The sequence below is a fragment of the Pristiophorus japonicus genome, chromosome 4 (assembly GCF_044704955.1).
Source record: "Pristiophorus japonicus isolate sPriJap1 chromosome 4, sPriJap1.hap1, whole genome shotgun sequence".
Classification (NCBI taxonomy): Eukaryota; Metazoa; Chordata; class Chondrichthyes; family Pristiophoridae; genus Pristiophorus; species Pristiophorus japonicus.
The window spans coordinates 157,955,875-157,971,274 of NC_091980.1; the positions used below are offsets into that span (position 1 = coordinate 157,955,875).

At 50.0% G+C, this 15,400-nt stretch overlaps 1 protein-coding gene across 1 annotated transcript in view; it reads right to left on the minus strand.

The window, feature by feature from the left end:
• Positions 1-2,153: 2,153 nt before the first annotated feature.
• Positions 2,154-15,400, minus strand: part of crip2 (cysteine-rich protein 2) — a 75,725-nt gene continuing 62,478 nt past the window's right edge. Inside the window, exons 7-8 of the mRNA XM_070878719.1 lie at positions 4,571-4,628; positions 2,154-3,632 (exon numbers count right to left, since the gene is read on the minus strand). Of these exons, the coding sequence (XP_070734820.1) occupies positions 3,568-3,632; positions 4,571-4,628 (123 nt within the window). The 3' untranslated portion in view covers positions 2,154-3,567. The remainder of the gene's footprint in view (positions 3,633-4,570; positions 4,629-15,400) is intronic.

Below are 15,400 nucleotides of genomic sequence, written 5' to 3' on the forward strand. Positions count from 1 at the left end.
TCCCAGTGGCCTTCTAGGTCACCGGGCCCTCAATTCTTTCACCACCGGATCCTTCCAGTCCGGAGCAGGCGACACAGCTAACATCGCACAGTTTTCCATCTATCGCTGCATCTGGGAGGTCACAGACCCTCTGTACTGCAGGAGAAAGGACTTCACCCCACTCCAGGGATGAGCACAAAAATCTAGGCCGACACTCCAGAACAGTGCTGACGGAGTGCTGCAATGTCGGAGGGGCAGCGTTGAGGGAGTGCCGCACTGTCGGAGGTGCCGTCTTTTGTATGAGACGTTAAACCGAGGTCCTGTCTGCTCTCTCACGTGGATGTAAAAGATCCCATGACACTATTTCGAAGAAGAGCAGGACAGTTATCCCCGATGTCCTGGCCAATATTTATCCCTCAATCAACAGAACAAAAAAACAGATTATCTGGTCATTATCACATTGCTGTTTGTGGGAGCTTGCTGTGCACAAATTGGCTGCCGCGTTTCCCACATTACAACAGTGACTACACTCCAAAAGTATTTCATCGGCTGTAAAGTGATTTGAGACATCCGGTGGTCATGAAAGGTGCTATATAAATGCAAGTCTTTCTTTATTTTCTTTCTAGGAACCAATCATTCTTCCCAGTCCTTCCTGTAAATCCCCGATTTAAAAAAGGTGCGTCTGGACGTGACAAGAAGGGATCAGGCCTGTCCAGGATGCCCCTACAGTCAAATAGCCAGACAAGAGTGGCTGTCTCGGGTCACCCAGGAGAGAGACGAGAGGGGGGTTCATCATCACCATCATCATCATCATAGGCAGTCACTCGAAATCGAGGAAGACTTGCTTCCACTCAAAGTGAGTTCTTAGGTGGCTGAACAGTCCAATACAGGAATTACAGTCTCTGTCACAGGTGGGACAGACAGTGGTTGAGGGAAGGGGTGAGTGGGACTGGTTTGCTGCACGCTCCTTCCGCTGCCTGCGCTTGGTTTCTGCATGCTCTCGGCGACGAGATTCAAGGTGCTCAGCGCCCTCCCGGATGCACTTCCTCCACTTAGGGCGGTCTTTGGCCAGGGACTCCCAGGTGTCAGGGGGGCTTTGAGGGTGGCCTTGTAACGTTTGCTCTGCCCACCTGGGACTCGCTTGCCTTGTAGGAGTTCTGAGTAGAGCGCTTGCTTTGGGCGTCATGTGTCGGGCATGCGAGCAATGTGGCCTGCTCAGCGGAGCTGGTCGAGTGTGGTCAGTGCTTCGATGCTGGGGATGTTGGCCTGATCGAGGATACTAACGTTGGTGTGTCTGTCCTCCCAGGGGATTTTCAGGATCTTGCAGAGACATCATTGGTGGTATTTCTCCAATGATTTGAGGTGTCTACTGTATATAGTCCACAGGGACCTCATAGAAACATTTAAAATTCTGACGGGGTTAGACAGGTTAGATGCAGGAAGAATGTTCCCAATGTTGGGGAAGTCCAGAACCAGAGGTCACAGTCTAAGGATAAGGGGTAAGCCATTTAGGACCGAGATGCGGAGGAACTTCTTCACCCAGAGAGTGGTGAACCTGTGGAATTCTCTACCACAGAAAGTTGTTGAGGCCAATTCACTAAATATATTCAAAAAGGAGTTAGATGAGGTCCTTACTACTAGGGGGAACAAGGGGTATGGCGAGAAAGCAGGAATGGGGTACTGAAGTTGAATGTTCAGCCATGAACTCATTGAATGGTGGTGCAGGCTAGAAGGGCCGAATGGCCTACTCCTGCACCTATTTTCTATGTTTCTATGTTTCTATCTCTGATCCATACAGGAGGGCAGGTATCACTACAGCCCTGTAGACCATGAGCTTGGTGCCTGATCTGAGGGCCTGGTCTTCGAACACTCTTTTCCTCAGGCGACCGAAGGCTGCACTGGTGCACTGGAGGCGATGTTGAACCTCGTCATTGATGCCTGCCCTTGCTGATAGTAGGCTCCTGAGGTATGGGAAATGGTCCACATTGTCCAGGGCTGCGCCGTGGATCTTGATGACTGGGGGACGACTCAGGAGAGAGACGAAAGAGGGGGGGGGTTACACCTATACAAGTGCCCCCAGGAAGGGGGCAGGGGGAAATATACATTGGCATCTGTGCACCACAACTTAACTTAGCAGCTGGAAAGGAAAATAAACAAAACTGAGAAAGGTCGAGAAATGTTTGGCAATAGTTTATTATCAGTAAAAGATAATGGAATAGCGTTTAACTTAATGCATGTTAACGGGAAGCTTCTCTTCGCAGATGCTTTTTTAAAAAAAAGAAACAGGGTACTTGAAGTGTACTTTGCATGATATAACACTGTAATGACAGGAAACCCCACGGCCCCCTTCCAACGGGGAGAAATCGAGATATACACTGAGGGATGAGGGGATTAGACAGTCGGGAAGGCTTCATAAAACAGGACGGATGTCACATGGAGAACAATACATTGTGACTCACGGATGGTGTTACCCCAGCTGCGCTCGAAAGATATTTCAACAGGTATACAACAGCGAAATACTGCGGATGCTGGAATCTGAAACAAAAACAGTAAATGCTGGAAATCTCAGCGGGTCAGGCAGCTTCTGTGGGGAGAGAAACAGAGTTAACGTTTCAGGTCTGTGACCCTCGGTCAGAACTGGGAAAGTCCAAGATGTAACAGGTTCTTCAGGAAGTGCAGGGGCAGGGAAAGGGGGCGGGGAGGGAAGAACAAAAGGGAAGGTCTGTGATAGGGTGGAAGGCAGGAGAGATTTGAGAGACAAAGGGGATGATGGGCCAAAATGAGATGGTAATGGCACAAATTAGGGACAAAAGATGAGTCTACATAGGGTGTGAATGGCGGAATCATCACCAGCTGCCCTCGGAAAGAGAGAGGAAGAAGGGAGTTTGTAAAAAAAAAGGGGGGAAAAGGGAAATAAAATATGGGCAGAGGTTATGGCCTGAAATTGTTGAACTCTCTGTCCTCGGTCTCCTCCACTGTTCCAACGAAGCTCAACGCAAGCTTGAGGAATAGCACCTCATCTTTCGTTTAGGTACTTTACAGCTTTCTGGACTCAGCATCGAGTTCAACTTCCTGACGAACCGGTTACATCTCAAACTTTTCCAGTTCTAACCAAGGGTCACAGACCTGAAACGTTAACTCTGTTTCTCTCTCTCCACAGATGCTGCCTGACCCCTGAGTTTTTGCTCCAACAGGTACTCACTCCGCCTGTAAAAGGGGCGCGAACTCAGCCCTGACCGGTACTCTCCGGCTCGAGATCCAGCTTTGGCAAATTCGCGCTGGTGTTAACAGCTGTCAGCAGCTGTGCGCTGTGTTAGTATTTGAGAGATAGCGATCGGAGGCGGCCAAGTCCTGCAAGCTGCCTCTCCCCCTCCGGTGACAGTTCACACAAATTGCCCATTTAATACTAGTCGGTCAACAGCACACTACAGATCAAACTACATTTAATACCTCCAAACATGTCTAGTTCTGTTTCTAAACTATTGTTACTGTGTGTTACGGTGAATACAGGGTCTGTGAGCTTTGCTTCAGCAACAGCCACCCACCCACAATGCTGGGCTTGCAATCTCCCCGAGGTTGGTCGTCCCATCACTGGTCCCCAGCACTCTCAGTCTTCTCATAGATGTAGCTCCCGACAACTCCAGTGTTGACCCCTGTAAACAACAGCAAGGAAAGGACATGGGAGATGGAAACTGAGGCAGATTCATTGCTAACAGGTTCGAGCTGCTGAAACCCCCCCCCCCCCCCACACTCCTCCACGGCCTAGCTCCTCCCTATCTCTGTAAACTCCTGCACACCCCTCAGCTCTCCCAGACCTCCAATTCTGGCCTCTTGTATAACACCCCCTCTTCCGTGGCCCCACCATTTCCGGCCGTGCCTTCAGCACCCGAGGCCCCAAACACTGCCAGGTCGCTTAGGAATTCCGGGCCATAGAACAAACCATCCCAGTCAGAGGAGAGAGTCTTCTACACATAGATCATGGGATCCCAGTCAGAGGGGATCTGGTCTACACATAACCCACTGGATCCCAGTCAGAGGGGATCTGCTCTACACATAACCCACTGGATCCCAGTCAGAGGGGATCTGGTCTACACATAACCCACTGGATCCCAGTCAGAGGGGACCTGTTCTACACATAGATCACAGGATCCCAGTCAGAGGGGATCTGTTGTAGATATCAGTGAAGTGAATGGAGAGTGGGTCAGGTGTAAAATGGAGGCCGATTCTCCATAGCCCACGGTGTGTGATCCCCAGGACTAACCCATCCCCACGGTGTGTGATCCCCAGGACTAACCCATCCCCACGGTGTGTGATCCCCAGGACTAACCCATCCCCACGGTGTGTGATCCCCAGGACTAACCCATCCCCACGGTGTGTGATCCCCAGGACTAACCCATCCCCACGGTGTGTGATCCCCAGGACTAACCCATCCCCACGGTGTGTGATCCCCAGGACTAACCCATCCCCACGGTGTGTGATCCCCAGGACTAACCCATCCCCACGGTGTGTGATCCCCAGGACTAACCCATCCCCACGGTGTGTGATCCCCAGGACTAACCCATCCCCATGGTGTCTCCTTTATCCTCATTACCTTTAGGTCCAAACAGGATTCCGTAGCAGGGCTTGTGGCAGTATGGCTGCCCATCGTGCTGCATGAAGACAGACAGAAAGGCCCGTTAGTGCACAGCAACCCTCCTCACAGCTCACCTCCATTCACAGTCAAACACCAGCTCCTCTCAGCCAACATCACCAACACAGAGGATCTGGTCATTATCACATTTCTGTTTGTGGGATCTTGCTGTGCATTTCCCACATTACAACCGTGACTACTGTCTAAAAGTACTCCATTAGCTGTTAAGCACTTTGGGCCGTGCTGAGGTCCTGAAAGGCACCATACAAATGCAAGTCTTTCTTAACTGAAAACATTGCACGATGCGTAATTGTATGGTGAGGTCCCTCACCAATACCATGCGTATATTCACTCTGAATCACCTAAGTCTGGATGCTGCTCAGGGCTGGATTTTGGGCTTTGCTAATTACGGGGCGGTAATGGTGGCGGGGCGGTAAAGTTTACGCCCGGGAACAGTTTGCGTCTCAGTCAGCAAAATTGGTCAGCTGGGCCCTGAGTGTGGGGTGGACGCTAAGGGAGGCGTTACACACCGGCTCACCTCCCCCGGGCGGTAATGCCCTGCGACCCGCCGACACTGGCCCCGAAAACCCCGGCGGGGCGTTGGAATCTGGTCCCCCGCCTGGAACAGCTCACCGCCGCCATTGCGGCCTCTCTGGGGCAAAAACAGAGACAGACAGGAACGGGAAATCCAGCCCGAAATGTTCATGAAAAATAGCAAAGCAGAGAGCGCCATCCAGTGGCACACAGTATAGTGCAGCTGACAGCTCCTCACAGATCGCTCACTCTTAATCACCGGTGTCTCTGGTGCTTGTAACGTGTCAAATCATGAAGTGAGGGCGCCCCCAGGGTATTCTAAAGCTTCCCTTTCAATATTTTGCCTTGTGTTGAGTGTCCTGGGATTAAGACAGGCCAGTGGTTGAGGGGTGAGCTCACTCTCGTTGGGTAGAGCACAACGAGAGATTGGGAATGGCCGCACTTACAGAACTCCGCTCGAGACTTTTCTCTCAACCTTTTTTTTTTTGCGCTTCTGCTGAAGACCAAAATCACCCACAGATTGGTAAGTACCTGAAGGAAAGAAAGTTGTAGGGATAGGGGGAAAGGGCAGGGGAGTGGGACTAGCTGAAGGTGCTCTTGCAGAGAGCTGGCACGGGCCTGACGGGCCGAATGTCCACCTTCTGCACCGTAACCATTCTAGGATTGGTATTCAACACTGGCACCTGTGTAGGCACCGATCAACAAGCAGCTAACCCATACCCAGCTCACACTGACAGACATTTCCCCACACTGTCCTGAACTCACATATCCCCCAACCCCGGTCCCTACCCCCCGCACTGTCCTGAACTCACATATCCCCCAACATCAGGTCCCTACAACTCCCATGGGATCTTTTATGTCCACCTGAGAGCGTGGTTAATATCTCAGCCGAAAGACGGCACCTCCGACAGTGCAGCACACCCTCACCACTGGAGTGTCAGCCTAGATTTATGTGCTTAAGCCCTGGAGTGGGACTTGAACCCACAACCTCCTGACTCAGAGGCAAGAGTGCTACCCACTGAGCCACAGCTGACACCCAGCGTGGTATGTACCTGTATCAGCATCCCTCTCCACACTGGAGAATCCAAGGTCGTGGAGAGGCGCGAGTTGATATTTATAGAGAATTCGTAGACTCAGAATGATACCGGAGTTTAGAATGTTACATTGTGAGGGCAGGTTGCACAGACTAGGCTTATATTCCCTTGAATATAGAAGGTTAAGGGGTGATCTAATTGAGGTGTTTAAGCTGATTAAAGGATTCGATGGAGGGAAACTATTTCCTCCGGTGGGAGAGTTCAGAACACGGGGGCATAACCTTATAATTAGAGCCAGGCCGTTCAGGGAGTGATGTCAGGAAGCACTTCTTCACACAAAGGGCAGTGGGAATGTGGAACTCTCTCCCTGAAAAGGCTGTGGATGCTGGGGGGGCTCAATTGGAGCTTTTGCGACTGAGGTGGGTAGATTGTTGCTGGGTACGGATAGCGAGGGATGTGGAGTAAAGGTGGAGTTGCGACCAGATCCGCCACGATCTGATTCAATGGTGGAGCAGGTTCAAGGGGCTGAATGGCCTCCTCCTGCTCCTGAACAGATGTAAAGGGTGTCAATAACTGATGGAAACAGAAAGCAGAGAGAGAAATGGGCATGTGTTTATTGTTAAGAGTGAAGAATGGCCATGTAAAGTGCTGTAAAGTGAGCCTGGCTCTAAATCCAGCTGGGTGCCGACCCGAATCGTACATATCCTCGTCATCCCTGTGAGTGTTTCAGTCAGTCTGTAGTCAAACACCTCATCAATCTCATTCCCCACCTTCCCCCATGTTGACCACGTTGGCCTGTGATGGGTGTCCAGGATACAACTAATGACAGATCAGTTAAACACACGTCTGCTGTAACATGGTTACAGTAGCAACACATTCGCTCTCTGTAACCCCAGCAGGGGCATGTGACAGAGGCAGAGAATGAAGGCCTTTCTGTCTTGACATTAATTGGATTAAATAGGCATTCATTTTAGAATCATTCGACTGAGGAAAAAAATGTCATGCGCCATGCCAACAATTAAAGTCATGTCAACATTATTTAGTTCCATTTTTGTCTTCTCTTATAACCATTCAGCGTATTTGACTCGAACATTTTTGACCCACGCCCCGATCCAGCTCCAAGCCTCACAGTGAATAAAGAAGTTTTAAACACTAGGAAATATTGTTGTGATGAGGGTCTAGAGAAGCTTACGAAAAGATATACTTGCTTTGGAGGTAGTGCAGAGAAGGTTCACTGGGTTGATTCCAGAGATGAGGGGGTTAACTTATGAGGAAAGGTTGAGTAGGTTGGGCCTCTACTCATTGGAATTCAGAAGAATGAGAGGTGATCTTATCGAAACGTATAAGATTATGAGGGGGCTTGACAAGGTGGATGCAGAGAGGATGTTTCCACTGATGGGGAGACTAGAACTAGGGGGCATGGTCTTAGAATAAGGGGCCGACCATTTAAAACTGAGATGAGGAGGAATTTCTTCTCTCAGAGGGTTGTGGATCTGTGGAATTTGCTGCCTCAGAGAGCTGTGGAAGCTGGGACATTGAATACATTTAAGACTGAGATAGACAGTTTCTTAACCGATAAAGGGATAAGGGGTTATGGGGAGCAGGTGGGGAAGTGGTCCTGAGTCCATGATCAGATCAGCCATGATCGTATTAAATGGTGGAGCAGGCTCGAGGGGCCGTATGGCCTACTCCTGCTCCTATTTCTTATGTTCTTATGGGATTGTTCCCCTAAAAGCAGAGCAGGTTGTGGGCTGATTTGATCGAGGTGTTCAAAATGATGAGGGATTTGATGGAGTAGATCGGGAGAACCTGTTCCCACTGGCAGGAGGGTTGGTAATCAGAGGACACGGATTGAAGAGAATCAACAAAAGAATCAGAGGGAAGATGTGGAGGTATTTTTTTACGCAGCGAGTTATTGTGATCTGGAACGTGCTGCCTGAAAGGGAGGTGGCAGCAGATTCGATAGTAACTTTCAAAAGGGAATTGGATATATACTTGAAAAGGAAACATTAACTGGGCTACAGGGAAAGAGCGGGGGAGTGGGACTAATTGGACAGCTCTACCAAAGATCGGGCACAGGCACGATGGGCCGAATGGCCTCTTCCTGTGCCGTGAGATTCTATTACTCTATGATTCCATGTTTGAATCTCTCCAATCTGGTTTCCGCCTCTGTCACAGTACTGAAACAGCTCTCATCAAAGTCACAAATGACATCCTTTGTGACTGTGACAAAGGTAAACTATCCCTCCTCCTCCTTCTCGACCTGTCTGCAGCCTTTGACACGGTTGACCACTCCATCCTCCTCCAACGCCTCTCCACGGTCGTCCAGCTGGGTGGGACTGCACTCGCCTGGTTCCATTCTTATCTATCTAATCGTAGCCAGAGAATCACCTGCAACGGCTTCTCTTCCCACCCCCACATAGTTACATCTGGTGTCCCCCAAGGTTCTATCCTTGGCCCCCTCCTATTTCTCATCTATATGTTGCCCCTTGGTGATATCATCTGGAAACACAACGTCAGTTTCCACATGTACGCTGATGACACCCAGCTCTACTTGCATCCCTGATTATAATCGCTCAACCATTGGTGGCTGTGCCTTCTGTTGCCTGGGTCCCAAGCTCTGGAACTCCCTGCCTAAACTTCTCCGCCTCTCTACCTCTCTTTCCTCCTTCAAGACACTCCTTAAACCATACCTCTTTGACCAAGCTTTTGGTCACCTGCGCTAATTTCTCCTTATGTGGCTCGGTGTCAAATTTTTATCTCATAATGCTCCTGTGAAGCGCCTGGGGACGTTTCACTACGTTAAAGGTGCTATATAAATACAAGTTGTTGTTTTGTGGAAATACACCCCCGATAGGATTACCGTCATTCGGGTTTGGAGTAGCTGGGGTTTGAGTGGGACTTTTTCACTTCCTTCTATGAAATTAATGTGGCGACGTCTATTATTAACGTTACTGTGATATTTTACTAATTATCATTATCAAATGCACTCCTCGAAACCTGATCCCAACCTCGGTCCCGGTCCAGCTCTGCATAGGAACAGGAAAAGGCCATTCAGCCCGTCAACCTGTTCAAGGAGAAAATGCCAGGGTATCCCTCTCCCTTACCCGATGTTGTACGTCCAACCCCAGCGTGTCACCTTGATCAACAGCCACTGTGTGAACCAGCAAAGCTCACTCAACAGACACTGCCACAGCCATCGGAGTTAGGCAAAGGATGCCCCTGTAATGTTATGCTTGAACTGTATAAAACACTAGTTAGGCCACAGCTGGAGTACTGCGTGCAGTTCTGGTCACCACATTACAGGAAAGATGTGATTGCACTGGAGAGGGTACAGAGCAGATTTATGAGGATGTTGCCTAGTCTAGAGAATTTTGGCTATGAGGAAAGATTGGATAGGCTGGGTTTGTTTTCTTTGGAACAGAGGAGGCCGAGGGAAGATCTTATTGAGGCAGATAGAATTATAAAGGGCCTGGATAGAGTGGATAGGAAGGACCTATTTTCCTTAGCAGAGGGGTCAACAACCAGGGGGCATAGATTTAAAGTAATTGGTAGGAGGTTTAGAAGGGATATGAGAGGAATTTTTTTCACCCAGAGGGTGGTGGGGGTTTAGAACTCACTGCCTGAAAGAGTGGTAGAGGCAGAAACCCCCACATTTAAAAAGTACTGGGATGTGCACTTGAAGTGCCGTAACCTACAGGGCTATGGACCAAGAGCTGGAAAGTCATCATCATAGGCAGTCCCTCGGAATCGAGGAAGACTTGTTTCCACTCTTAAAGTGATTTCTTAGGTGGCTGAACAGTCCAATACAGGAATTACAGTCTCTGTCACAGGTGGGACAGACAGTGGTTGAGGGATGGGGTGGGTGGGACAGGTTTGCCGCACGCTCTTTCGCTGCCTGTGCTTGATTTCTGCATACTCTCGCCGATGAGACTCGAGGTGCTCAGCGCCCTCCCGGATGCTCTTCCTCCACTTAGGGCGGTCTTTGGCCAGGGACTCCCAGGTGTCTGGGGATGTTGTACTTTATCAGGGAGGCGTTGAGGGTGTCCTTGTAACGTTTCCGCTGCCCACCTTTGGCTCGTTTGACGTGAAGGAGTTCCGAGTAGAGCGTTTGCTTTGGGAGTCTCGTGTCTGGCATGCGGACTATGTGGCCTGCCCAGTGGAGCTGATCGAGTGTGGTCAGTGCTTCAATGCTGGGGATGTTGGCCTGGTCGAGGACGCTAACGTTGGTGCGTCTGTCCTCCCAGGGGATTTGTAGGATCTTGCGGAGACATTGTTGGTGGTATTTCTCCAGCGACTTGAGGTGTCTACTGTACATGGTCCATGTCTCTGAGGGACAGTACCCAACACTATTCACCCTCCAAACTGATACAATGAAAGTCTATCATCATCATCATCATCATAGGCAGTCCCTCGAGTCGAGGATGACTTGCTTCCACGTCAAAAAGTTCACAGTTGTTTCAATGAAGGACCTAATATTCCAGATCCTGAACTACATCCTGAAGGGTGGAAGATGCCTGTGCGTGGATTATTTTAACGTGTGGTGACCGTTGCACACCAGCCACCACACGGGCTTGACAGAGCTAGGTCTTGGTCCAGTGGCAAGGGTTAACCCAGACGACTGGAGACCTGCTCTGCTGCACGGACCTAGTGCGCGCACATATCGCAGTGTGGGCTGGCCCGTGCTGCCCCTGGCCCCGAACTCACGCCTCTCCTGGGCCCAGATCATGTCCCTCTAGTCTCTCGCCGCTCCTTCGCCCCGACCCCGCCGCTCCTGCTGTATCTGCCCATGCTCCAATCACCGACCTGGACCTTGCTGACATCAGTCTTCACTGCCGTCACCCTCCTGCACCAGCTCATGCTGCTCCCTGGAGTGGTAGGCAGCTACGCTGCTCCTTCCACTCCCCGGCCTGCTCCGATGGTGCTCGCAGGCCGGGGAGTGGAAGGAGCAGCGGGGCGGCCTGGCTCAGCAGGCTGAAAGTCTATGGGCACTGCTGTTTACTTTTCTCGCTGGACAAAAAGCAATTGTATTGAAAGAAAGGGCTGGTATTTATATAGCGCCTTTCACTAACCCAGGACGTATCAAAGTGCTTTCCGGCCAATGAAGTGCTTTTGAAGTGTAGTCACTGTTGCAATGTAGGAAACGTGGCAGCCAATTTTACATATTACATCGGATAACATTACATCAGATATACGGTACAGAAACAGGCCATTCGGCCCATCCAGTCCATGCCGACATTTATGCTCCACTCGAGCCTCCTCTCGACTTTCCTCATTTAACTCTATCAGCATAACCCTCTATTCCCTTCTCCCTCATATACTTGTCTAGCCTCCCCTTAAATGCATCTATGCTATTCACTTCAACCACTCCCTGTGGTAGCGAGTTCCACATTCTCACCACTCTCTGGGTAAAGAAGTTTCTTCTGAATTCCCTATTGGGTTTCTTGATGACTATCTGATTTTGATGGTCTCTAGTTATGCTCTTCCCCACAAGTGGAAACATTCTCTCTGTATCCACTCTATCAAAACCTTTCATCATTTTAAAGACATCTATTAGGTCACCCCTCAGCCTCTTTTTTCAAGAGAAAAGAGACCCAGCCTGTTCCTCCTTTCTTGATATGTATACCCTCGCATTTCTGGTATCATCCTTGTAAATCTTCTCTGCACCCTCTCCAGTGCCTCTATATCCTTTTTATAATACGGCGACCAGAATTGTACGTTGCGCACAGCAAGCTCCCACAGACAGCAATGTGACCAAAGAATCTGTTTTAATGACGTTGATTGAGGGATAAATACTCCCCTCTGCTCTTCTTCAAATAGTGATGTGACACTTTTAAAAAAAAAAATCTGGCATTTAGCTTTTAAAATATTTAATGTCTTTTTTCCTTTAAGTGTCCTTTAGGTTACTGCAGATGCTACGTGGTGTTTTTGTGAAATGTGTTGGGGAGGAGACTGAAAATATCTTTGGAGAACTGGCACCTTACACTGAGTCACGCTGCCATGTCAGCAGGCTGATAATAGGCACAGAACACAGCCAGGGAGGACTGGGACTGGGACAAGTATGTGTGGCATTTGACTGTGGCGGGGGCTGAGAACACACGCTACCCTGCACTGAGAATACAAAAGGGCAGATCACAGGCTTCCCACGGCCTCAGGCCTAGTCCATCAATTCTGATCCGCTCACTCTCGGCTAATTCTTAACTTCCATCTCAAAATTAAACTCCCTGACCTTTGGAACGAGTTGCCAAGTGAGGGCGGATTGACTGAAATGGAGCCAGGGGACGTCCTGAATATGCTGATTATCACAGTGTACAGAAGCACACAAGAAATAGGAGCAGGAGCAGGACATTGAATAAATTGAAGTCAGAGATAGACAGTTTCTTAACCGATAAGGGGTTATGGGGAGCGGGCAGGGAAGTGGACCTGAGTCCATGATTGGATCAGCCATGATTGTATTAAATGGCGGAGCAGGCTTGAGGGGCCGTATGGCCTACTCCTGCTCCTATTTCTTATGTTCTTAGGAGTAGGCCATTCGGCCCCTCGAGCCTGTTCTGCCATTCAATGAGATCATGGCTGATCTTCTACTTCAACTCCATTTTCCTGCACTATCTCCATATCCCTTGATTCCCTTAATATCCAAAAATCTAGCGATCTCGGTCTTGAATATACTCAAAGACCGAGCCTCCACAGCCCTCTGGGGTAGAGAATTACAAAGATTCACCACCCTCAGTGAAGAAATTTCTCCTCATCTCAGTCCTAAATGGCCGACCCCTTATTCTGGGACTGTGACCCCTGGTTCTAGACTCCTCAGCCAGAGGAAATATCCTCCCCACATCTACCCTGTCAAGCCCTGTCAGGCACGTGAGGTTATGTCTGATGCAGCCCAATAACAACAACAACTTGTATCTATATAGCACCTTTAACATAGTAAAATGATCCAAGGTACTTCACAGGAGTGAGATCTGCAAGGATTTGACACCGAGCCAAAAAAGGAAGGGCTGAGAAACGCCTTGGGGTGTTTGACTGTATTGAAAGGGTTATATAAATGTAAGTTGTTGTAGTTAGATTGACCCAGTTCTCTCAGCCACGTTGCAGCTCAATATCCTGTTGTAATTGTGCGATTTTCTCCTGGATTATAAATCTAGGTCAGCCCCAGTAAGCAACATCTGTAGCTGTATTGAGGCGGAAGTTTCATTTCCCACGGCGCTCCAGGAGCCCGACTCAGATCCACAACAGCTCAGGGAGCGGGGACAGATTAACTGATACCAGCCCCTGAAACCAGTGCCTCCACACACATGTGTAACAACGGCCTTCGCCCACCAGTCTCACGCCGGGTCCCACCCAATTAGAACATCGGGACAAGAAGCAACATGCAAACCCGCCCAGTGTCCGCCATCGTCATAAACGGTTCAATGGGGGGGGGGGCGGAAAGAAGACACGGGGTTGGGAGGGAGAGGAGACGGGGTGGGGGGGGGGGACTGGGGGGGTTGTGAAGGGGGATGGGAGGGGAGGGAGGAGGGGACAGTGGGCGTGGAGAGGGCTGGGGGGAGAAGGGAATGGGAGGGGATGGGGATGGGGGTTGATGGGAGACGTGGGGAAGAGGGAATGATGGGGTGGTGAAGGGAGACGGGGGGGGGCTAGGACGGGATGGGGGGAAGGAGGAAAAGAAGGATGGGGAGGAGGGTACGGAGCAGGGGGTAGGAGGGGACTGGGGGGGGTGATGGGAGACAATGAGGGGAGGGGACTGGGGAGAGGGGATGGGGAGGTTGAAGGGAGACGGGGAAGGAAGGAATGAGGGGGGTGAAGGGAGACGGGGGAGGAGGGAATGAGGGGGGTGAGGGGAGACGGGGGAGGAGGGAACGAGGGGGTGAGGGGAGATGGGGGGAGGAGGGGATGAGGAGGGGGGTGATGGGAGATGGAGGGACGGACGAGGGAGGCGATGGGAGACGAGAGAGAAGAGGGGACGAGGGGGGTGATGGGAAATGGGGGGAAGGGGACTGGGGGAGGATCAGTTCCTCTCTGATAGAAACATAGAAACATAGAAAATAGGTGCAGGAGTCGGCCATTCGGCCCTTCTAGCCTGCACCGCCATTCAATGAATTCATGGCTGAACATGCAACTTCAGTACCCCATTCCTGCTTTCTCGCCATACCCCTTGATCCCCCTAGTGTAAAGGACCTCATCTAACTCCTTTTTGAATATATTTAGTGAATTGGCCTCAACAACTTTCTGTGGTAGAGAATTCCACAGGTTCACCACTCTCTGGGTGAAGAAGTTTCTCCTCATCTCGGTCCTAAATGGCTTACCCCTTATCCTTAGGCTGTGACCCCTGGTTCTGAACTTCCCCAACATTGGGAACATTCTTCCTGCATCTAACCTGTCTAAACCCGTCAGAATTTTAAATGTTTCTATGAGAACCCCTCTCATTCTTCTGAACTCCAGTGAATACAAGTCCAGTTGATCCAGTCTTTCTTGATATGTCAGTCCCGCCATCCCGGGAATCAGTCTGGTGAACCTTCGCTGCACTCCCTCAATAGCAAGAATGTCCTTCCTCAAGTTAGGAGACCAAAACTGTACACAATATTCCAGGTGTGGCCTCATCAAGGCCCTGTACAACTGTAGCAACACCTCCCTGCCCCTGTACTCAAAACCCCTCGCTATGAAGGCCAACATGCCATTTGCTTTCTTAACCGCCTGCTGTACCTGCATGCCAACCTTCAATGACTGATGTACCATGACACCCAGGTCTCGTTGCACCTCCCCTTTTCCTAATCTGTCACCATTCAGATAATAGTCTGTCTCTCTGTTTTTACCACCAAAGTGGATAACCTCACATTTATCCACATTATACTTCATCTGCCATGCCTTTGCCCACTCACCTAACCTATCCAAGTCACTCTGCAGCCTCATAGCATCCTCCTCGCAGCTCACACTGCCACCCAACTTAGTGTCATCTGCAAATTTGGAGATACTACATTTAATCCCCTTGTCCAAATCATTAATGTACAATGTAAACAGCTGGAGCCCCAGCACAGAACCTTGCGGTACCCCACTAGTCACTGCCTGCCATTCTGAAAAGTACCCATTTACTCCTACTCTTTGTTTCCTGTCTGCCAACCAGTTCTCAATACACGTCAGCACACTACCCCCAATCCTATGTGCTTTAACTTTGCACATTAATCTCTTGTGTGGGACCTTGTCGAAAGCCTTCTGAAAGTCCAAA